This window comes from Pelodiscus sinensis, unplaced genomic scaffold (assembly GCF_049634645.1).
Source record: "Pelodiscus sinensis isolate JC-2024 unplaced genomic scaffold, ASM4963464v1 ctg35, whole genome shotgun sequence".
NCBI lineage: Eukaryota > Metazoa > Chordata > Testudines > Trionychidae > Pelodiscus > Pelodiscus sinensis.
Window position 1 is genome coordinate 2206662 of NW_027465908.1, and position 22699 is coordinate 2229360.

The 22699-nt window shown below is 46.2% G+C and overlaps 1 protein-coding gene across 3 annotated transcripts in view; it reads left to right on the plus strand.

Annotated features, from left to right (window-relative positions):
* LOC142824442 (beta-galactosidase-1-like protein 2) overlaps positions 1-22699 on the plus strand; it is a 54221-nt gene that overhangs the window by 28357 nt on the left and 3165 nt on the right. For all 3 annotated transcript variants that reach the window (XM_075916402.1, XM_075916400.1, XM_075916401.1), the window contains 10 exons: positions 4045-4129; positions 7809-7946; positions 10181-10261; positions 10856-10962; positions 12010-12156; positions 13014-13085; positions 14048-14126; positions 15570-15657; positions 21262-21376; positions 22558-22674. In XM_075916402.1, the coding sequence (XP_075772517.1) occupies positions 4045-4129; positions 7809-7946; positions 10181-10261; positions 10856-10962; positions 12010-12156; positions 13014-13085; positions 14048-14126; positions 15570-15657; positions 21262-21376; positions 22558-22674 (1029 nt within the window). The remainder of the gene's footprint in view (positions 1-4044; positions 4130-7808; positions 7947-10180; positions 10262-10855; positions 10963-12009; positions 12157-13013; positions 13086-14047; positions 14127-15569; positions 15658-21261; positions 21377-22557; positions 22675-22699) is intronic.

Consider the following 22699-nt stretch of genomic DNA (forward strand, 5'->3'; position numbering starts at 1 on the left):
CCTGGTTTCCATTGTTCCATGACTCAGGCAGCTATTGAGCCACTGAAGAGAGGCCAGAATAATTTCACCTTGGCAACAGGGAGTTGGACCTGACTGCTTGGGCAGCATTCCTGATCTCTGTGTGTTCTGCTTTTGAGTATTCATGTGCAGGTACCACTGGATCTCGCAGCTGGGAGGCTGCCTTTGTTGCAGCTTGAGAGCTCTTTATGTACGTGGAGATGATGTTTGTGGGTTTCCTTTAAAGAGAATCATGCCCACAGGAACTTGGAATCATTCTGTTCCTAGCATGAAATGCCTTCTCTTTTGTCCTGTAAAAGTTAATTATAGCCAGTTATCTCAGAGAGCCAGAAATCTTATCAACTCAAGTGTTTAATGGGGAAGTGATGGGAAGGTTCCGTGGACTTGTACTAAATATCTGAGGGATTAAAGGTAATTTAAAATTAAATCCCCTGTGTATCACAATTTTTGTGTGTGGGCTAAGTGTTTCTTAAATCAAGTGAACTCACAAAGCCAACTGAAGGCTGCTTCTGTTTGCCAAGCTGCTTGGTTCACACACAGTCACAGCAGTGTTGGGATCTGGGTAACAATAAGTCTTGTGTCTATGACGTAGTGAGCCAAGCCAGAGTCAGGCTGAGCAATGTCTTTTCAGAAGCATTTGGTCATGGAGGGGCCAGTGAGCTGCCGACCAGGCTGTGCTGCAGCCCCTGTGGGGGGAAGGAGGGGCAGTGAACAGCGATAGAGGTTTCAGTCTTCTCTAATAAAGCATATTCAACATGGTAGCTCATTACAGCAGCTTCACTGGGAAGTTTGGGTGCATGATACCATAGTTGAGGGCTCCACCAGCCTTTTAGGCATATCCCTAAATAGTCTTTTTTGTCAGGTTGAGAATTGGACCCCATAATTTAGCCACTCAGTCTTGAAAACTGTTCTCTGGTTAGGTACCTTGGAACAATAGGTTCGGGCAATTGAAACAGGGTCTGGATTATAGAGTTCATGAAACGGACCCCATGGGCTGGTTGGGCCTAGTACAATAGCTGCTGTTCGCTCTCTCCTCTGGTATCCTAGTAGTTTTGCCATCCTGCCTTGCTACTCCCTTGCTGTCTCTATCCTAGCTGCTGTATAACTTTACCAGCAAGTTCCAGTCTTCACCTGCAGTGCCCCCACTGCCTGCTGTTCCAGTCCAGGCCAGGGTACCACCCAGCTCTGCTAATGCACCTCCGTCCTGATCTGCAACTCTCACACGTTCATTTCAAGTCTGAGCTTCTCCTAGGCAGGTAGTGCCAGGTGTATGAGTAAGCTAAGGTGGCGAACTGTATTAGATTGCTGATGCAAATCAAATTTAAGCAAAGGCTACCAAGCCCTGGATTAACCCATTATCCACTTACCTTTGTCTTTTTGTAACTGATCCAGAGAGGCAGTGGAGGTGGGGTCTTGGCTGTGTCAGGTGAACAGTAGTAACTTCATTCCTGCTCTCTCACAGAGTGATTCAGCACTCAGAGTCTTTTCCTTGTAAAGACTTCACTGAACAGCATGTGGGTATCCAGTTCCAAAACTGATCAGGAAGCTGTTGACTCAATGGGATTCTGTCTGTTTGTAGACATGCCTACTGGTACATACTAGCCTCCTGAGAGTACCTCATGCGGGATCTCGTCCAAGGGCAACCCCTGCCTTCCCAGCATACAGCCTCTGCGGCGTTTTATTTAATACTGCTCATTGGTAGAGGAGCACTCCAGTCTAGTGTTTCACCTGAGTGCCCCAGATTCCTTGTACTGTCAGGGCACGTCTAAACTATGTTTTCTTTTGAAAGAGGATATGCAAATTCTGCACGAATTTGCATCTTTTCTTCTGATCTCACTTTCGAAAGAGGATCTTTCAGGGGGAAAAAAACCCTTTTTCAAAAAAAACGTGTAAACCTCCTTTTCTTTTTTTTTTTTAAAGGAAGAGCGTTTTTTTCGAAAGGGGTTTTTTTCCTGAAAAAAAATGCATCCAGATTACTTTAGTGAGATTGGAAGATATGCAAATTCCCACAGAATTTGCATGTCCTCTTTCGAAAATTCTGCGTAGTCTAGACATAGGCTTAGAGATTTAAAGGGCCTGGGAATTGGCGACTGAACATGTCATTCAAATTGCAGCCTGGTGGGGAGATGCCACAGCAGTGAAATGGGACCAAGTTTTATTTTGTAAATTATGACAGTCTCCTCTTCGATGGCCCACTCTTCCCTATTCTTCCTCCTCCATTACCTTCCTCCCCTAAATGCCAGCCTGGAAATATTTTTAAAAATGCTTTGAATCCTTGGGCTGTAGCCTGTCTGTCCTCTCATCTTTCCATTTTCCAGCTTGGCACTTAACAGGGGCTTGGAAATTGAGGGGCAGATCCAGCCAGATCTAGAGAAGTGATTATTCCCCTTTATTTGGCTCTGGTGAGGCCACTCCTGGAGTATTGTGTCCAGTTCTGGGCCCCCCACTACAAAAAGGATGTGGACGCATTGGAGAGGGTCCAGCGGAGGGCGACCAAAATGATTAGGGGGCTGGAGCGTGTCACCTATGAGGAAAGACTGAGGGATTTGGGTTTGTTAAGTCTGCAGAAGAGAAGAGTGAGGGGAGATTTGATAGCAGCTTTCAATTTCCTGAAGGGAGGTCCCAAAGAGATGGAGAGAGGCTGTTCACAGTAATGATGGATGGCAGAACAAGGAGCAATGGTCTCAAGTTACAGTGGGAAGGTCTAGGTTGGACATTAGGAAAAACTATTTTACTAGAAGGGTGGTGAAGCACTGGGATGGGTTCCCTAGGGAGGGGGTGGAATCTCCGTCTCTTGAGGTTTTTAAGTCTCTGCTTGACAAAGCCCTGGCTTGGATGATTTAATTGGGGTTGGTCCCGTTTTGGGCAGGGGGTTGGACTCGATGACTCCTGAGGTCTCTGCCAGCTCTGTGATTCTATGATACCATACTAGAGCAAGAAGTAGCATGTTCTCCACCAGCCTCCTCCTACTCGGTGCTGGTCACAAGGTACAGCGTGACCCTTGGAAACAGCCCTCCCTCTGCAACACTAGTTAATTATAGAAGTTGGAGGGCTGACTTTGTATGCTCTTACTGTCTGAATCACAGGTTTGTTTGTCCTTGACATGGTCTCCTTCTCCAGCCGCTGATGAAATGTCCTTTTTGACTGTTTTGTTGGAGACTGATACTGTAGTATCAGGTGATCGAATACTCATGGTGCAACCAGGAGCAATAAAAACATTACAGGCAACTGCATTTGTATTCTCCTAGTGGAACATGATTTTCTTTAATTCTGCTTACGTTATCCCTCTCTCATAACATCAGATAACCCCCACCCATCAAACACAAGGCGAAATTGTCTTATCTAGAAGTAAATGTCCGGAGTGGGGAGTTTGACAAATCTGATCACACATGGTACTGTCTGGTGTGATGGGGCCAAGTGGAATTCCACAGGAGGTAAAGGAGCTGGCAGGCCATAACAAATGGGAAGAAATTGCTTTTTAATGAAGACCTAATTCCTTCAAAGGCTAATGCTTTCCTGCCATCACCATATGCGGCATTAAAAAGGCATTAAGTTGCTAAAGTCTGCTATTCCCACCTTGGCAAGCACTGGCTGCAGCACACCTGCACACTCTTAAACTGCAGTGGCATGGCCAGTAAGTAGGCATTTATAAATGTGAATTTCTAGCAGAAACTAAACCATGGCAGTTGGCTTGGTTTTTTTGCTCCAGTTGCTCAAAGCCTTGATATGTGGAACCATTTGGTGTCAACAGTTCTTCTGCATTGCTTTGTGTTTCCTTTCTCGTGATGTATTTGTAAGAGACTGTGTATGCTGCAGGCTCTGTTTTGCCCATCTGTCCTACGCGTTGCTGTGTCTTGCTTGTCCAGGCTTTTATTTCTAGATCTTTTCAGTCAGCTTGTGAAGAAACCCTTTTAAGAGCCTTTTCCCGCAGCAGCACTCAGATGACGTGCCTCTGGAAAACAAGGGTGAGTATTCGCTCACCATGCCACCCCATCAGTGTAATTCTGTCTTTTGTTTTTATAACAGCAAAAAAAGCCGAAGATGGTGATGGAGTATTGGACTGGATGGTTTGATAGCTGGGGCGGCCCTCATAATATCTTTGATGCAGATGGTGAGCACCATATGTTACCATCACACACACAAGATTTATTGCTTTATAAGCTGCTGGTGGAAATAATGGCGCAGTAATGCTGTCTCCATCAGGGTTCCTATCCAGCGAAGACCCCTCGCTCTGTTTAAGTGCCTGTAGATTTATAATCTCTATAGTGGATACCAACATTGCTGTGTGTTTTGGCTTTTGTATCCCTGTCAATGTGATTTGATTTTTTTTTTTTTTTGGTGGCATTTTTCAAAGACGTTTGTTTTCACTGCTCTAGGAGTCAGCCTGTCAACAAGCTAGTGCAAAGAGTAGGTCCATAGATTCCAAGGCCATAGGAAATCACGGTGATCACTTAGTGTGGCGTCTTGTATAACACAGGCCTGAGAATTGCCCCAAAATATTTCCTAGAGCAGATTTTATAGAAAAACAATTACTCTGGACTTAAAACATTAATGTTAGCAGTCAATCTTGATATCATGTTAATTTCCAAAAGGCCTCAGCTGGGTCATGCCCCCTTGCTGTGCTAGGCGCTGTACAAACACAGAAAAGAGACCATCTCTGCCCTAAAGACCTTACCAGTCTGAAGAGAGAGAGTGAGTAGGGGATGTGAATATGACATACGAGCTAATGAATAAGGTGAAGAACTGATAGTTATGTGGATTGTAGAAGAATTAGGAAGGAGTTCTGGGCTTTATTTTCACCACCTCCATTCTTTCCTGTCTCTATGCCTTTTCAGGGGTGCAGGCTGTCACGGAAAAATTATTGTTCACTGATGTCGGGGGGGGGGGGGGAGGAAGGAAGGATTCTCCATTGACCTGAATGTACATTGAAGCAGGCCCAATGCACTGTGAGATTCCAAGTTGAAAGATGTTTTGAAAGAACCTCAGTATTGTAGATTGGCAAAAATAATTGATACTGGACTGGTGAAAATGACCACTCTGAGACCGTCTTGGCTAAATTTTCAGTTTTGCATGGTACTTAATACCACAACCTGCTCTAAAATGTACAGAAGTCAAATGGCTTTGTTTTAATGATCTACATACTTATGTGGCTCCTATCACCACAGAATCTGAGTGTCTCCCTACCATTAATGAATATATCCTTCTAACACCCATGTGGCTAAGGAAATCATATTAGCTTCATTTTATAGATGGGGAACTGAGGCACAGAGCGGTGAAGTGACTTAGCCTAGGTCACAGAACAGGCCCATAAGCAGGGGAGAGCAAAGGGTGCTAATGCACCTCCCCTGGTCCCCCAAGTAAGTGAGAGGAGGCTCTACGGCCACCGTCTGGGCGCGGCTCAAGCTCAGCCCCCCCACTTCCCCACAGTGGGGAGCCCATGCTGGCACTGCAGCCTCACCCTCGCCCCCTAGCTCCACAAGGTTGGAGCGCAAATGCAGGCTTCCTGGTGGGGTGTGGGAGGAGACAAAGCCCTGAGCCTTGCTGTGTGAAGCACTCTCCCTCCCCGGCTGGGGGAACAGCAGCATGTGGACGCGCTGCCTGGAGGTTTTCCCTACTGCTCCCATTGGCCAGAATCTGGCCAATAGGAGCAGCAGGTGGTGGTGCCTGGGAGCAGCATGGGACCTAAAGACAAGTGCCCCCACCTCCTCATGCTCAGACCCCAGTCCCCTTGGACCTCTCCCACATGCTGAGACTCCACACCCCGAACCTGCTTCTGCACCCTCTCCCCTGGCCAGATACTCTACACCCACCCTTTCTCCTGCACTTTCCCTTCTAGCCATGTGCTGCATCTTCCCTTGCTCTTGCCCCCATCCTCAGGCCAGACACCCTGCTCCCAGCCTGGTCCTGCACCCTACCTCCCATCCAGACCTTACACCCTCACCCCTTCCTGCACTCCACCTCTCACCCAGATTGTGCACCCTCATTCCTCTCGCTGGCAGCCCTGTCCCACACACTGAACCCCCTTTTTTGTCCCAAACCCAGAGCCTTGGGGGGTCCACAAAATTCACCAACTCTGGAGCCCCAGAAGTGAAACCTGGCCTAAGGAAAGCCCTGAACCTCAATCCACCCAATCCCTCTCCCACCCCCATTGGAGCTGGAGTGCCAGAGGAGCCAAGTGTCTCAGTTGGGGGCCACATCAGTGAGGGTTGGGGGGGTTTGAAGGTTTTGTTCGTTTGGGTTTTTTTTGCTTCTCACTTGGGTGGTCCCTAACTGATTTTTCTATGGGTCAGTGGGGCCCCAGATCCAAAAAAGTTTCCCCACCCCTCCTCTAAATAAAACATGGGAACCTTTTGTATTGGACATAAATTAATTATTTACTTTATTTAAAATGAAGTTTGATAAACTACCATGAGAGAGTTTAAGTGCTGTTTAATAATTTAAATTAACATTTCCTTTCTTACTGGTTAAATGAAACCATTCTCCCTAGCTGCAGCTCTAGCATAATGGCTTGACTGTCGTTATGTAATTAACGGTGAGTTTCCATTAGCAACTGGTGGACCACAGAAAGGTTTGCTTTGAGCCAGGTGGGCCATGGGCCAAAAAATGTGAGGACCACTCTGTTAGGGGGATGGAGAGTGCTGTGTTATGGGGGGTTGTGTGTGTGCAGCGCTGGTGGCAGCACAGCAGGGCCGGGGGAATGATGCCCCCACCCGTGAGGAACGGCCCAGGCTCTGCCTCGGAGGCTGGAAGCCCCACGCTGGCCTCGCCAAGCAGGTAGTGCAGCAGGCAAAGGAGGCTGAGGGAGCGAGGGGCCGTGGCGGCCGTGCTGCCCGCCATGATCCCAGAAGGTAATTTCTATAAAACCTTTATTACTGTATAAATATGTTATAAGAAAATGATTTTACCAATCAGTTTCCATCACATTTTTCATTAACCTTTCCTATGCACACCCATTGCATGACTGTTTGGAGCTCCTTTACATTTTAAAACATTGCGGTCCACATTTACAAAAAAAGCGCCCCCTACCTCCACACACATTCCTGCAGGCAGGCCTGCAGAAGGAGGCGGGAGCAGATTCAGGAATAGGACCCAGATCTCCTGGCAACTAACCCAGTGCCTTGCTGCCTATCTTATGCCAATTTTAAGTGACTTTATTCTGTATACGTATGCTACAGAAGTAGTAAAAATGACACAAGGATTGTGTGGTAGTTCTGTCATTACATTACATGCATAGCAAATTGGTTTTCATGCCAACATTGGTTTCCTTTTTGTGGGTAATTCAGTCAACATAAACCTCATGCAAACCTACTGCTTCCCAAAAGGTTGTGTCCCATTTCAGTTCATACATTAAGAAGCAAGGTAATGAATGTATCTTAAAAAATAATGGAAACTTAAATAATTTGGTCATGACAGATTGCATTTAAAATAAGATGTCTCCTCCCTGTGCAGCTGTGTCATCAATATGGTAGATCAAGTCCTTGCCTAGGCAGAATTCCCACTAAGGTCAATGAGTTGGAAATGCAGCCTCTCTTGAACAGTGTGTGTGCGAATTATTCCTGCAGAACATTTCAAATGGCAAGGCTGCCCTATGTTTAGGCAGTTGTAAGTAACTGGAGTTACCCCAGGCATAAATGGAGCTCATCAAAGCATTGGGAGAGGGGGGTGATTGTAAACAAAATGCTCAATTTGAAATTCTTGGACTGTTGGCGTGTTTAGTCCATACTCTGTTACACTAGCTTCTTGATTTGTGTTGCCTGAAATCCTTGTTGGGCATCTTCTTTCCTTTACAGATGTGGTGAATTCAGTGGAAGAAGTCCTCAAAATGGGAGCATCCATCAATCTCTATATGTTCCATGGGGGCACCAACTTTGGCTTCATGAATGGTGCTTTGGATTTTGATGAGTACAAGCCAGATGTCACAAGTTATGGTGAGTTTTCATTCACTGCCTTGCATGCCAATTGCAAGCCAGCAGCCAAGGGCATGATCTTTGGGCCAGCTGCAGCTGATGAAAAGCTCTATGTGCATCACTTTCTTGAAAGAGCTAGGTCGGGGCGGGCAAGATGTGGCCCTCCAAGCCTTTCAGTCCGGCCTACAGCCACCTCACAAAAACACTGTCTGGTAAGGAGCCGCTCCAAGGCTCCATCTGCCTCTCTGCGTGGGAGCTGGAAGAGGGAAGAGTCATGCACTGCCCCTACCCCCAGCTCAATCTTTCAGCTGCCATTGGCTACTTCCCATTGGTGCTGGATGCAGGGGCAGCCATCTCTAGCCAATGGGAGCTGAAAAATTGTGCTGGGGGTAGGGGCAGCCAATGGGAAGTGGCCAGTAGGAGCAGAGAGATTGTGCTAGGCATGGAAACAGTGCCTGAAACCTCCCTCCTCCCCCAGCTTGTGCAGTACAGAGAGGCACACGAGGCAGCCAGCTGCTCTGATCTCTGGGACTGCAGCAGACAGGGAGGGGACCTGCCTCTGAGAGTACCACTGGGCTGCTGGCTGGGAGCCACCTATATAAGTGCCTCCCAACCAGAGCCTGCATCTGGAGCACCATCCCCTCCCGCATCCCAACTCCCTGCCCCAGGTCACCTCCCAAACCCCCTGCACTATCATCCCCCAGGTCACAACTCCCTCCCAGATCCTGCATCCCCTTCTGTACCCCTTCCCCAGGCCAGAATCCTCTCTTACACCCATACCCATGTCTCCTCCTGGACCCCAGACCCCATTCCCCTGCCCCAGATCATAACCCCCTCCTTCATCCAAACTCCCTCTCAGGCACCACTCCCCCTGCTGCACCCCAGTCCCCTACCCCAAGCTCCCTTCTGGATCCAATCTCTGTCCCAGACCCCATACCCCATCCATAGAAAAATGCAACCCTTCACCACTTGCCAAAATCTTGGAGTGTCCCCCCTCAAACATTATTACCCACCCCTGGTCTAGGTGCTGCCTCTGAGCACATAGCATGAACATAATACCATCATCTAAACAGAAGAGAAGAAAGCCCCTGATCTCTGCTCATCTGGGAAGATGGTGTGCCTGTGACAGAGGGTTTCTTTTAACACTGCATATTTCCAGTTTTATTCTAGTGTTTGGGGAAACCCTTCGCTAATAATTGAGTCAGAAACCACTGCGGTAAAGACACATAGTTAACATCAAGTGGCACTGTTTGCTTCATAGTGTCTCCCTTCTCTTTCAATCAGTGACTAAGGGAAGACCAGAGACTTTTGTTACCAACGTAGGCGGTGGTTTGGCTTTGACTGCTAAAAATCTAAATAGCGTCTTACAGCAATTTTCATCCCAAAGGTCTTGCACCAGAACTTTTGACTTTATTCTACATGCAGTTAAGGAGAGATGCAGAATGGGACCCTCGGAATGTGCAACCAACAACAGGGAGGAGAGCCAGCAGGCAACACAGTTACGGCAGCGAGGGGAAAGAGGACACTCTTGCTAAGGCATCTCTGTGCTCTTAGGAAAGGTGTTTGGGACAATGCAAAGCAGTGAGGGGGCCTCATCCCTTTACTGCCTGGTACTATCCTCAAACTATTTGTGTTAGATACAGGAAGGACTGAATGGAGCTTGCTGCTATTTGAATCTGTAATTGGAAGTGCAGAGTTATGTGTCCATGTTTCTTCTCCTTAGCTTTGGCTTACAATAACAGTTAGGAATGTATTTTATTTGTCAGTTATATGCGGTAGGGAAAACCTATAATGGCAGAATAGGTGGTACTGGTATGTGGGAGTGGAGGGGTACTGGTTAAGGACTCTATTGTGTCCTCAGATTTCATGCATTGTTGCCCTTGACTTCAGTAGAGCATGGTAGAAGTGAATGTGTGGGTCAGAATTTGACCGTACCACCAGCAGGTATGGGATCAAGCTCTTTCTCTTCACTTTTATTTTACGCCCACCTTCAGAACTCCTCTACATTAAGTAGCTGTCTCTCCACACAATGGGACAGTGTCTCAGGCCCCGTCTGCATTAAGGAACTCTGTGCTGGTGGTAGTTAATCAGAGTAGCTATACCGATACAAATTGCCTTCGTGTCAGCAAGGCCTAAGATAGGAATATTACCCTGTTGGCTCTGACCTCTTGCTGCACTTTTACAGATGAAAATGTGTCTTGAGTATTTTCCTGAAGCTGCTGATGCTCTGTAACAGGCACCTGTTTGTTTTCCAGATTATGATGCTGTGCTGACGGAAGCTGGCGACTATACATCCAAATTCTTCAAACTCCGTCAACTCTTCAGCAAGATTATAGGTGATGACAAACCTTCGAGCTGCTTCTCTACCCCTTAAATGCTGGCATGTGCTATACCAGAGAAGCTTTCAAATTGGCCACCAAGGGTCTCCGCTGGATCCCTGCCGCTCCCCTCATGGATCTGTCCCAGTGATTAGCTGGAATTACTTTCTGAAGCGTGGGAGGCCTAGGGATGTAAAGCAGCTTGTTACAGAAATGGCTTTTCAGCTGACTTCCCAGCAGCAGGAAAGATGCATGCCTTTAACAGTCTCTGCATGCAGGGGAAATGTGTCATGACAGCGAACTTAAAATAAATGCAAATCTGGGGAGGTGCTTTTGTTGTACAGATCCTGTTTGCATTCTCTTCTCTCTGGAGTTCGACAGGTGGATAAATACACTAACCTTGGCCCAGCCTTCAGTTTTGTGTGAGTTCTCTTTGAGGTGGATGCAGTGCTTGGTTTGATCCCATTGGGAGGCTTATTAAAGATATTTCTAGAGGCGCAAAGCTGTGGTCAAGAGGTAGAATCAGGGAAGCTCCTAAACCCTCTTGTCGCCTCCTGTATCATCTGTTTAGCAGAACTAAAATATAACACATGTCTTGTTTCTGCACTGCAGGGCAGCCTCTGCCCCTCCCTCCTGTGGTCACAGGCAAAGCATCATATGGCACAGTCCAGCTGCCACAGTATCTCTCTCTTTGGGAAGCGCTGCCCTATATTGTAGAGGTAGGTACCGGCGTTAGAAATGGAGTGTGTGCTAAGAGGATGATGCAAAGAAACCCACTGCACTATGAAAGAATATAATCCTATTCTGAAGGACCTCAAGGTGCTTCACAAGCTTTGTATAGAGAGACACAGTGAAAGGCAGCCACCTCTGGGGCGGAGGAAGTCAAATCATTTGTGTACCATGTGACGCACAGGATGGGGAGGAAAATAGTATGTTCTGGCCAAGGATACTAGAGCCATTTCTCTCTGAAGTGCTACGTGATCTTTAATGTCACAGGGAGAGGACCGGTGTTTTAAGGTCTTATGAGAGAGACCTCAGCTCAGTATGCTATAAGGGACTCCTATTTATTTACCCAGAAGGAAAACGTTGGGCTGCCTGGATTTGGCATCTGGGATGCTTAGTATTGCAAATTGTCACCCCCCAATTACAAATACTCCACACTCATTGTAGGTCCTTCCATCTGGGAACTTGAGAGCTTTGCAAAACTCTCTGCTGTCCTTAGTCCCTTGGAGTGTAAAATGGAGATAATGATATTTTCCTGTTCACAGGATGGGTCAATAATTTAACACAAGGTCACAGAGTAAGAGAGACGGGAATAGCATACAGGAGTCCTGATCCCTGCCCCTAGCAATTACACCCAAACTACCTCCTGTGTTAGGAAAGCAGAGATCAGTTACTCTAATTGTTCAGGCAGGCCCAAACAAGAAGTAATGAGTCTGAGTCTAAGTCGCAGCATGGAAGAAGCTTTCAGAACCTTAGGCAGTGGGGCAGGTTGTCGAGGAAAGCCATGAAGTAGCCATAATTGAACAGTTATATCTGATGAAGACTTAGACATCCACCCAGAGGGATGGTGCTCACAGGGTTTAAATTCGTCACTTAGTTGAAAGTGTTTTGTACCCCAGGAGCCTTGAAGAGACAGCTTTTGCTGAGGATTTGTGTAGATGTTTGTTTGTGGGACACAGTAGCTACTGGGCTGAATGACGCTGACTATGTGCAGCCTGTCTCCTTAGAAAGGATTCTTCTAGTTACTTTTTCTTCCTTCGCAGCCCATTAGGTCAGAGTTCCCAGTTAACATGGAGAACCTGCCAGTGAATGATGGCAATGGGCAGGCCTATGGGTACACTCTCTACGAAACGGTCATAACTGGCGGAGGACAGCTGCATTCCAGGGACCACATCCGGGACCGAGCACAGGTAAAGAATACGGAGCCATTGTAATTCTAGCGCTACAGAAAGTCAAATAGCTTGGCTGTGGTGGTTGGCATGAAATAGGCCAGCTGCAAACCAAGGTGCTGGGAAAAGCAACAAGGAGTCCAGTGACACCTTAAAGACTAACAAATGTATTAGGACATAAGCTTTTGTGAGAGCCAACTCGCTTCCTCAGATGCTTGAAGCGAAAGAAAGGCAGGGATACAGTGATGGGAGAGTAATCAGTGCTAATTAAATCAGGGTGGATGTGGCTCATCTCCAACAGAAATGAGAAGTCACATCATCCTCTCCCCTCCCCCCCCCGATTTAATTAGTACTGATAATATTCTCCCATTTCCTTCTCCTGCCTCTTTTCACTTCAAGCACAAGCACCTGAGGAAGTAAGTGTATCTCGTGAAAGCTTATGCCCTAACAGATCAGTTAGTCTTTAAGGTGCCTCCAGACTCCTTGATTTTTGCTGAAACAGACTAACGACTGCCCCTCTGAAATCTGTCAAGGTGATAGGCTTTCCCTGAGCGGAATTATGATTCCCTTGTGCTATTCATTGCCAGAGCCCAGCTTATATCCCCTCTCAATCCCAGGCTCAAGGTTCAAGTCTTTTTAAACTCCTGTAACATCAGCTCAAATGTATCCTCCAATGGTAATGGTAGGAAATCACTGCGTTTTTAGAAATGCCTTGATTTGCCCGACACTGGGGAATGAGTCAGTGGCAGAGCTGGGAATAACACCTGAGAGTCCTGGTTCCCGTTGGACAATGCTTCCCCTCTCCCTGATATGGCCCTGATCCATTGTCTAGTTCACCTGTATTCTGAAAGAACTGTCTGCTGTTGCTTCTCCTGCAGGTGTTTGTGAACACTCTGTTCATTGGATACCTTGATTACAACACCGTGGAGCTGTCTGTTCCTGAAGGACAGGCGAGTACTGTGAGACCACTCAGAAGAGTAATAAAATGTGGGTAATAAAATCGCAGCTCAAACCACCACCATAAATGCAGAGCCCAGAAGTGTGTTTGCTGCCAGCTCCATTCAAAGCAGTGATGCAGCAGCATGAGACACAGAGCGGCTGTTGTGCTCAAATCAGAAATGACTCCACAGTTGGAGTAGAGAATGGCTTAAAATGCCAAGCTATCCTTTTGAGATGGGGAAATATTTTGACAAAACTCCACTCAGCAGGTTCACTCCAGAGCAACAGCTGATGCGCTAAATTTAATCTCTTTCCTGCCACACCCACAAACTGCAGACAAGGCATCAGATGGAACTGTGGGCCATAGAGGATCCTGCCTGTGCTGACTGAGGACCTGTAGGCTGTTTGCTTGGAGGCACAAAACATGCTTCAGTCTTTTTACTTCTCTTAGGTCACAAGTGAAATGAGTTGGATGATCTCACTTGTGTTCTGAGCTCATGCTCGCCAGCATCACAGAACCAGCCAACAGTTTGGTACAGAGTGGCTGTGTGAGTAGCATGGCAACTAGATGTGTATTGGCAGAGCTGTGCATGGCATCGAGGACTAGCATTGGGTGAGTGGGAGGGAATATTGGAGGTCAGGATCATGATTCGTGGGTAGAACTGTGCATTCAAAGCCTATGTGGTGTCAGACACACGCTGTTCCTGGCCCTACATACCATTTCAACCATGTAAAATGTAGCAGCAAAATATTACAGTTTCACGAGAAGGTTGAGTGTTCCTCAGTGATTTGGTTGCTTGCAGCTGTGGCATGTCCGTACTCCTGAAATGTGTGGTCCTGTTAACAGCTACCAAAGCTACTGGTACAAGCTCCCCACTCCTGCCTCCGGAGTGAGCCCAGCTGATGTTTCTCATTGCCCAGCCTGATACTTGGCTATGCACTGATTCAGCAGAGGCTGCTCCATTCTTTACAGGGCTTCAGGAAGCTCAGGTTATTGGTAGAGAACTGCGGGCGTGTCAATTATGGACTTATGCTGAATGAGCAGCGGAAAGGTAGGTTACCTTGTCTCTTTCCTTCCAAGATGGTGCATGGGGCTGAGAACTCAGATAAAGGTCTTGTTTTGAGTCTTTCTTTAGCGAGGACTTCAAACACTGAGGACGTTTCAAAAAATGACTCCTGCCCCTCACAAGCAAACAGCCCCGACCGAACGCTAAAATCCTGGGCATTGGACTGAGTGGTATGAAGAAGGCATGAAAGAATTTCATTGTGCCTGGCAGATGCTATGCGGCTTGACAGTCAAGCTGTAAAAGGCAGACAGTGTGGGTTTGGGAGAGATTGATAAAAGGATGTAGTTCACCTCTTGACCACAAGATCAAACCTATCCAGGCTGGTGGTGAAATGTGACAGTTGGTGAAAATATCTCATGTCATGGGGGATGGACATACCTTAAAAACCGTGACAAAGCCTGCCATTCCTATAGTAGTTGCCAATAGTCAGTGGTCCATATGAAGGTGGGGTGTCCCTCTTCTCTGTCCAAGTTCAATTGTGTGACGACATACGTGGGGGAAAGGAATTCTTTCTGATCCCTGTTTCAGCTCTGAGATTTGGTGCGCAAGATAATCTCCAGTGCCCTGCTCAGTGGAATGCATTAAAATGTTTATGCCAGTAGAGATATGGACTGGGAGCTCTCCTGGGTTGTGTTTTATAAGAGGCCAAAACATTGGGAGCAGGCTAGTGAATTTAGACATACACGTCCTTCTCTTTAATTGTTTCAGAGGGGTAGCCGAGTTAGTCTGTATCAGGAAAAACTTTAAAAATAACACATAGTTTGTTTTGTTAGTCTTTAAAGTGGTATTAGACTATTTCTTCTCTTTAGTGGAAGAGGTGTGCCTTAATCCCCTGGACGGCTTTGATACTCTCAGCCATGATCTTGTAGTTACTGGTCTGGATGTGAAGCCAGGAGAGAGGAGTTCTGTTCCCAGCTCTGCCCTAACCCTTCTGTGTGACCTTTATACCGTGCCAGTTTCCCCCACCTGCAAATGAGGATAATTTCAGCTACCTCACAGTAAGGGGGATGAGGCTGAATTTGTTTGTGAGGTGCTTTGTGATCCTTGGATGAAAGGCACTGGATCAGTACAAGGCATTAGTGATACCAGGATATTGCATTTTCTTTGGAGACTTGGGGAAGTAACTGCTGCTTTAAAAAAATCCATCTATGGGCAGCCAAATAAAAACTCAATCTGCTGTGTGTGCCAGCAGGGCTTTCTGCTAGGAGGGGGTTTCCAGCTCAGTGAGTAAAAACAGAGGAGCGAGAGGAGAGGGCAAAGTGTAACAACATTCCCTGCTCAATCTGGATGAGCAATAGGACCATATGCGCTCTAACGCCATTGCAGAACATGACTACTTTCCGTATCCCGCTGTTCCTTCTATTGAACTAGGAAGATCCATCAGCTTAGTTGCTTCTCAGCTTTTTATTACTTTCATTGCTCTTGTAGGCTTAATTGGTGACGTCTTCCTGAATAATACTCCCTTGAGGAACTTCAAGATTTACAGTCTGGAGATGAAACCTGGCTTCATAGAAAGGTTTGTGAGAGAGATGTACATAGTTAAATTATTTGCGTGGATGAGGAGGGCATAGATATCTTCTTCCTTTGCACAGACAATTTGGCAGAGGTGCTAAATCTAGTTAGCACTTACATGGCCCGGAAAGACAGCACCGGGTGAATCTGTGCTGACAAATCTCTTCCTGATAAAGCCAACTAAAACTGTATGAAAGGTTACAACACTTATTATTGCACCTTTATTTAAGACCCAATACAACCCCCAAAACAACCTAATACAACCCCAGTACAATGAAGGGGATGGAAAGATGGGAGTCTGACCTTAAAATGTGTTGCATCAGGCCTGTACAGATGTGGCCTTCTTGAATTTTGAGAAAGCTTAAGTCTCTGTCTGGATCAGAAATGTGGGGTTGCTAAATGGTTCAGCGAAGGACACTCCCTCCTCTGGGAGTAATTTCAGGAAGCTCCTACCTGTATTACTCGTCCAGATGGCTTCCTCTGATTTCATATTTTTAAATTGTGTTCATCAGTATTAAATGCAAAAGCTAAATAATAACTAAAGGGTATCTGGTCAGGCTGCTCTCATTTGAGCAACAGAGCATAGGTCACCACCTGGACTCCTGCCAAAAATCTAAAGAGGGTTTTTTGTTGTTTCCAGAGCTAGCATCACCAAATACTGTTAACACATTTGTGAGGTCCTAAGGCTTTCACAGCTGTCATTCTGCTGTATGCTGCAGCCACTTGGAATTTAATAGAACAGAAGGCATAGAACTCCAGAGCTTTTGCAGCAAAGCATCAAATCCCTAATGCTTGAGGCAAAAGAGAGATTCTCTGTGAGTTGTGACACTGTAGGGCTTGTGACACACACAGTTGTGTTCTTATTCTGCCCAGTAGATGTTAGCCATATGTAGACTCTTAATAGTCAATGTATTATAGCAATCAATCCTCTTAAACCATATACTGTCTGCAGTTTCTTGCTTGTATTTCAAATTAAACCACATCTTTAATCTATTTTTTAAGGTAGAAGGTTTTTTTGTGTATCCAATGCTGACCTGAAATAAATTTTGATGGACAAATTGTAAACCCCTTTGGGGGAAAAAAAGTGTTTTTTAAGGACAGTCCTACCACACAGTGTTAAATGTTCTAAGTGAAGATTTTTCAAGGGATTCTCTTTGACAGGGCGAGTTGTGTCCATTTTGTGCTGTCAGGTCATTAGAGAAGGATATTCCCAAACAAAGGCATGAAAGTAAGTGAGCTGCCAGGCAGGCATAAAAGCAAGATTGCTAGCAACTGACCATTAGCAATGAAACATAATAAGGTAGAAATCTCTGAATAGGAAGCCAAAATACACAGCATTGAAAATGGGATTGTCCCAGGCTTAGTTCAGCAATGCAGTGGAATTCATATTGTACTAGGTCAATACTTCACTTGAATCAGGGGTTGCTAACAATCGGGATTGGAGAGAGAGCACATGTTTTGATAAGGTTTTGAGTCTCTTGTGGGACTTCCAAGCTCCTCACTTTCACTCTGCTTCATCACCTCCCACAGCCACACCCGTGGTAGCAGAAGGTAAGAAATGATGCAAACTATGAGCATAAAGAATAACTTGATAATGCCCCCCTAATGTGATCAAGGCTTCCCTTCCAAAATAGACCTGACGCATCTGTAAGTAGGTCAGACAGTGATTTCTGATCCCTTGAGTTAAACAGCACTGGTTTTTGTTACTACTTGGATGGAAGATATCCGTGAAAACCCTAATGCCAAGGGAAGAGAGGTGTTGGATTCAGTAGGTGGTATTCACTAACGCCTGATCCAATGTCCTAGCATAGTTTAGGGGGCACTGGGCCTGTGGAGGAGATGTTTTGGCTGAGTCTTTAAAACTGAGCCACAATCTACTTTAGAACAATAAAGATCCTGCAAGACTTCTCACAAGAGCAGAGCATTCATGGGAGAGTCCTGGTCAAAGTTCCCCCAAGTAATTATGTTTGGTCACTCCTGGATTCTGCAATACATCTAGGGGGCGCTTTTAAGGTATTTCTAGACCAGTGGTCTCCAACCTTTTTACACCCAAGATCACTTTTTAAATCTCAGAACAGGCGAAGATCTACTGCCCCGCCCCTTCCTTGAAGCCCCGCCTACATTACATGAGGAAATCTAATGTAAATGTACTGCGCAGGTGCGCAGTTCAGAGAGGGCTCAAGAGCTACTCTTAGAGCCCCTGAGATCTACCGGTTGGTGACCACGGTTCTAGACCATTCATCACTGTAGCATCTAAGGGTACGTCCACACTAGTGTTATTTCAAAATAACTTGGTCCGCATTTACAAAACAGGCAGTTATTTTGAAATAATGTCAAGTTGGAGAACTTCTTCCTGCAACTCCTGTACCCCTCATTGTAGGAGGAGTAAGGGAAGTTGGAGGAAGAGTGTTCGATTTCAAAACAAGTGCTGTGTAGACGCTCCCAGTTTCTAAATAAGCTATTTTGAAAGAAGCTAGGCAATTGATGTAGCTTATTTCGAGTTAAGCTCTGCTGTGTAGACATAGCCCTACATGCTACATAGAGTTGCTAGGTTTCCATAGCTTCAGGGGGTAGCCGAGTTAGTCTGTTAACTCCGGTCATCTGAAGAAGTGGGCTGTGCCCACGAAAGCTCATGATACCATTACATGTTTTGTTAGTCTATAAAGTGCTACCAGACCATTTGTTGTCGGTTTCCATAGTATTTTTCACAGAGGGTGTCATGGTGGAATTTTCATGCCACCTCTTTTAAGGCCTAGAAACCTTGACTTGCCTTTTGGGTATGAGTAGTAGATTCTTGGGGGTGGTGATGGCAGGAAGGCTGCAGCAAATAGGTTTGTAGTGTGCTTTCAAGGCAAATTACTTTGGTTAAGAAAAATGGAGGGAAGGACCTTATGTGCTGCATATTGTTACACTTGCTGTATTTCTCCCCAGAGATGGCTGCATTATGCTGATAAGTGGGTTTTTAAACAACTGGTCAAGCAAGTTAGAATTGCTGAGTTGAACCGTGTTGTATACATATAAAATATTGCAGCCTTAAATCTAAGATGAATTGCAGCCATTTTAGTTAAAGTTGCGTAGCTGTCTGCATGCTCGCTCCCTGTTTTTAGTGGCTCATAAGTGGCTTCTTTTCTGAAACTGTTGGTTTGGCAGAATTTTCTCAATGTTTGAAAATAATCAAGGTAAGCTAAAGCTGGAAGAGGAACTGAAATTGTTCAGCAGTTTTTTGTATATGTACTGTTAAAAAAAACTTGAATACTAGAGAACTTTTAAATAACTCTATAGTGCAAATAATAGGGTCCAAAAGGTGAAATGTAGCCTGTACGTATCTCTGAAGGTGGCAGTGCTCTGTTTTGTTTTGTGTTTGATTTCACTGAGTTATGAGCCTTTGAAAACTGTGCAGTAGTGTATGTGGGCGGTGGATTTTGCTTTGTGGTGTTATAAAACCAAAACTTGTAACATGTACCTGGGGCGATTATGTGGCTTATCTAACATGCTGAAGTGCTTTGCTGAACTGGAGCCGTAGTTCCATCAAGAGAAGTCTAGATAAACGTACTAGGGGTGTAAAATCCCATTTAAAATGTTAACCGGATAAACTATATGCCTAACTGGCTGACCGTGTCACTCCAGCTCGGCCAGGCACCAGTTAACTGGTTACTGCTAACCATTACCCGGTAAGGTTATCCATTTACATCCCTAAAACACACTGGAAGGTTTTCCCAGAATGGGAAGGGATTGAGGAGGGGCTCCTGCAGGCTCTGTAACTTGGGTGGGGGGGCCAGAGTTTCCATAGGAGACTTTCTCGGTGCGCAAAGTCCGGATTCTGCTGGAGACATCAAAGTCAGTCTTGTGGTGCCTGTGCACAAGAGAGCAGAGCGAAGGCTGATGTGAGCTCTTGTCTGTGTTAGGGATGTAAGCGAGTAGTGCTGCGACTAGTCACTTCCCCCCCTTGCTGCCTCTCAGAGTTAGTTTATCTTAATTGAATGTCCCTAGTCTGTGCACTGGTTTTGTACTGGTAAATAATTTTGATGAAGGGTATGAATCTTTTACCAGTAGTTATACTGTACAGCCCCAGGTGTGGAGTTGCACCAGTAAAAAGGTGCTTTCTGTACTGGCATATCTTATTCCCCTTGTTTTAGAGGAAGGGAAATAAGCTATAGTGCTAGAAATCGCCTTTGACTGCATCTGCACTAGGGACTTTGCGTCCTGGTGCAATAAAAGCAGTACTTTGTGGGTTTAGGCAAGCCTCGGGTGCAGTGTGAGGTTGCACATTCCAGGCATTTTTCCTTTTTTTAACCGGTGAAGTCTGAACAGTTTTTCCCAGGGAAGTGTTGATTAGATCACAGGGCCTCGTGTTTCCCTTCATATCACTAGCCTCTGGGCATGTTTAGAGTCTTTTTTCAAAACATTCGACAACATAGCAGAAATGGATCAAAGCCAACTTAAACTCCTAAGCTTCCTGCCTCTCGTGCCACTTACTTTGGGTCACTGTTCCCTCTCTAAGTTGAGCACTTGCAGCTATCCAGGACTGATTCAAATGCTGCCCAGCTGATTAGCAGAGTGCCCACAGCAGGCAGCATGTGTTTCTATTTGTGGTGCACATCAGCATGTGCCTCAGTGCATACAATAATATTTATTCTGCACATGCATGGAAAGCAATTAGAGGAAACGTTATTCGGTGTGCAGATATAAGCCTCTGAGCACACCCCAAAAGTGTCAAGCCAATGGAGGAAGAGAATTACCAGAGTCATGAACCCATCAGCTTAGTTGCAAAAGCGTGTGTTCTTAACTTGAGTTACCTGACTGTCATTAGCCAGGGGGTGAAAAGAGTATTGGAGACATGGCAACACTGCTTCGTAGGCAGGAGCAGTTCATCCTCAGCCCCAGGCTCTCCTCATGATTGTAACTCGAGCTGCTAACCCAGGTTAAAAGCTAAGTTGCTGTGCATTCGCTGCTATTTTATCCTGAGTTAAGAACAGGTGGGTGGGGTATTTTTGGGCAGCATAGATGTACATTAAGAATGCACTGTCCCAAACTATTTGCCTATGCAGAGTGCAAATCAGGGGCCTTGCCAGTATCCCATGTGTTGTCTCCTGCTACAAGGAAACCTTGGAAGTGTGATGGGCCCTTCAGGAATACCCGGGATAGATCTCTGTTACTTAAGATGAGCTCCTTGAATGCAGTAGGAGACCAGTGTGGTCCGAGATCAGCCTGAAGTAGGGATAGTCACTTCTGGCAAGGCAGAGAGAACAGTAGCAGCACATCGTCTCTTGCTGCGTTCAGAATAGAAACCTTCACCTTGCTTACAAAGAAAGGTGAAGGCCAAAGTCTCTTTTAGTAGGGGATTAAGTTGGAAGTAGGGAAGGTGATAGGCGGGTGCCTTCTTGAATGAACAGCCAAGTCCCCATGCTGGATATCTGTGCCTAAACCAGTGCCAGAGGGCAGCAATCGCTGCACCTTTCAGGCAGGGCGGTGAATAGGTACCTCACTGTAACAACTGGTGCCCTATGGAGGCCTCCTGTTTGAAGTGAGAGTCCAGCCTAGATCCATGAATGGTGCCTGTCAGGAAGTTGCTTTCCTTCTGTTAACTGTGTTTGTCTTTCCCTCACAGCTTGCGAGGTTTTACTGCCTGGAGCACTGTCCCGGATTATGCCATGGGTCCTGCATTCTTAAGGGGAAACCTGCAAGTGCAGTATCTACCTCGGGACACTTTCCTGAAACTCGAGGTGCGTCTCTTAGTTACCATTTGCTTCTTTTCATATGGCTGGAAAGAGACCCTGGCGTAACCGCTCCAACAGACACCACCCTGTCTGAGGGCAGGCTCAGGCACCACATAGCAGTCTTCATGGATCTGTGGTAAAGCAGGCCACCCGTGAAGGCTGCATGTTCAGATAAACGTGGCTTCCATCGTCGCAGGCCATGCTGAGACTAATGCAGGAAGTTCTGGCCTGCCCATCTACCAGCATCCAGACCAAGCTACTCATGACACCCGCTTCACATACATTAGGTGCTATTCCTTTTCTGATGGCGAAGAGTTAGCGGCCATGAGTGCAAAACTGTGAGTGCCTGAGTCTAGTGAGATATGGGGCAGTCGCATCCCTTGTCTGTGCTATCTGTCAAGGGGGGCAGTGCTATGGAACCTTCGCCAACACCTGGGGTTTGAGGGTGACGCTGTCTGTGGACAGCACTGAAGATGAAGTGCTATGTGTATTGTACAAATCTTGAACGTTTTCCTCTTCTGTTTCATTTGAGTCCCTGCCAGTGCCATCTTTGTGATTCCACTGAACTAGTGTTCATGTCTCAGTGCAGTTTGTAAGACAAAGCGTATGGATAATATAGCACAATGATTAACGTGTGTGGCTTGCAAAGAATGCAGGCAATGGTAGGGGAAGATCTCCTAGCACCACGGGGCCCCGATTCTTGGTGAAGACCTCTAGCTACTGCTGCAAACAAGTGTGGTGATTTTGTTCCGCCTTTGGCAGATCAGTTTTGGGAGAGGTACAGGGCACAGTCCTCCTCAGTTACGAAGAGATGTTAGTGGCAGGGCTGGAGTGGAATATGGTGGTTTTAACAATCTGTCTGAATAACTCTTTCTAAGACAGTGTTTCTTAAACTGTGTTCCGGGGCGCACCGGTGTGCCGCAGAGAACAGAGTTCAAAATGGCTGCATTTAAAGGGGCAGGTGACCTTTATTTTTGCTCAATAACTTCCCCCCAACCTTTTTTTCCCCCCTCGACAAAAAATCCTTGGTGTTCGTCGGTCTTAAAAAGTTTAAGAAACACTGTTCTAAGAGCTAAAGAGTGGTGGCGAAAGCAGGAGGCCGGGAAGAATGCGAGAGTCTCGGTGGGCTAATCCTGTGAGCTATGGAGTGCAGGCTCCTCAGTAACTCTGCCGTGCTGTCATTGTAGGGCTGGGAAAAAGGAGTTGTGTTTGTCAATGGAAAGAACCTGGGACGCTACTGGAAAATCGGACCTCAGGAAACGCTCTACCTCCCGGCAACTTGGCTGAAGCCTGGAAACAATGAGGTGAGAGAGCAGGCGAACTGACAGT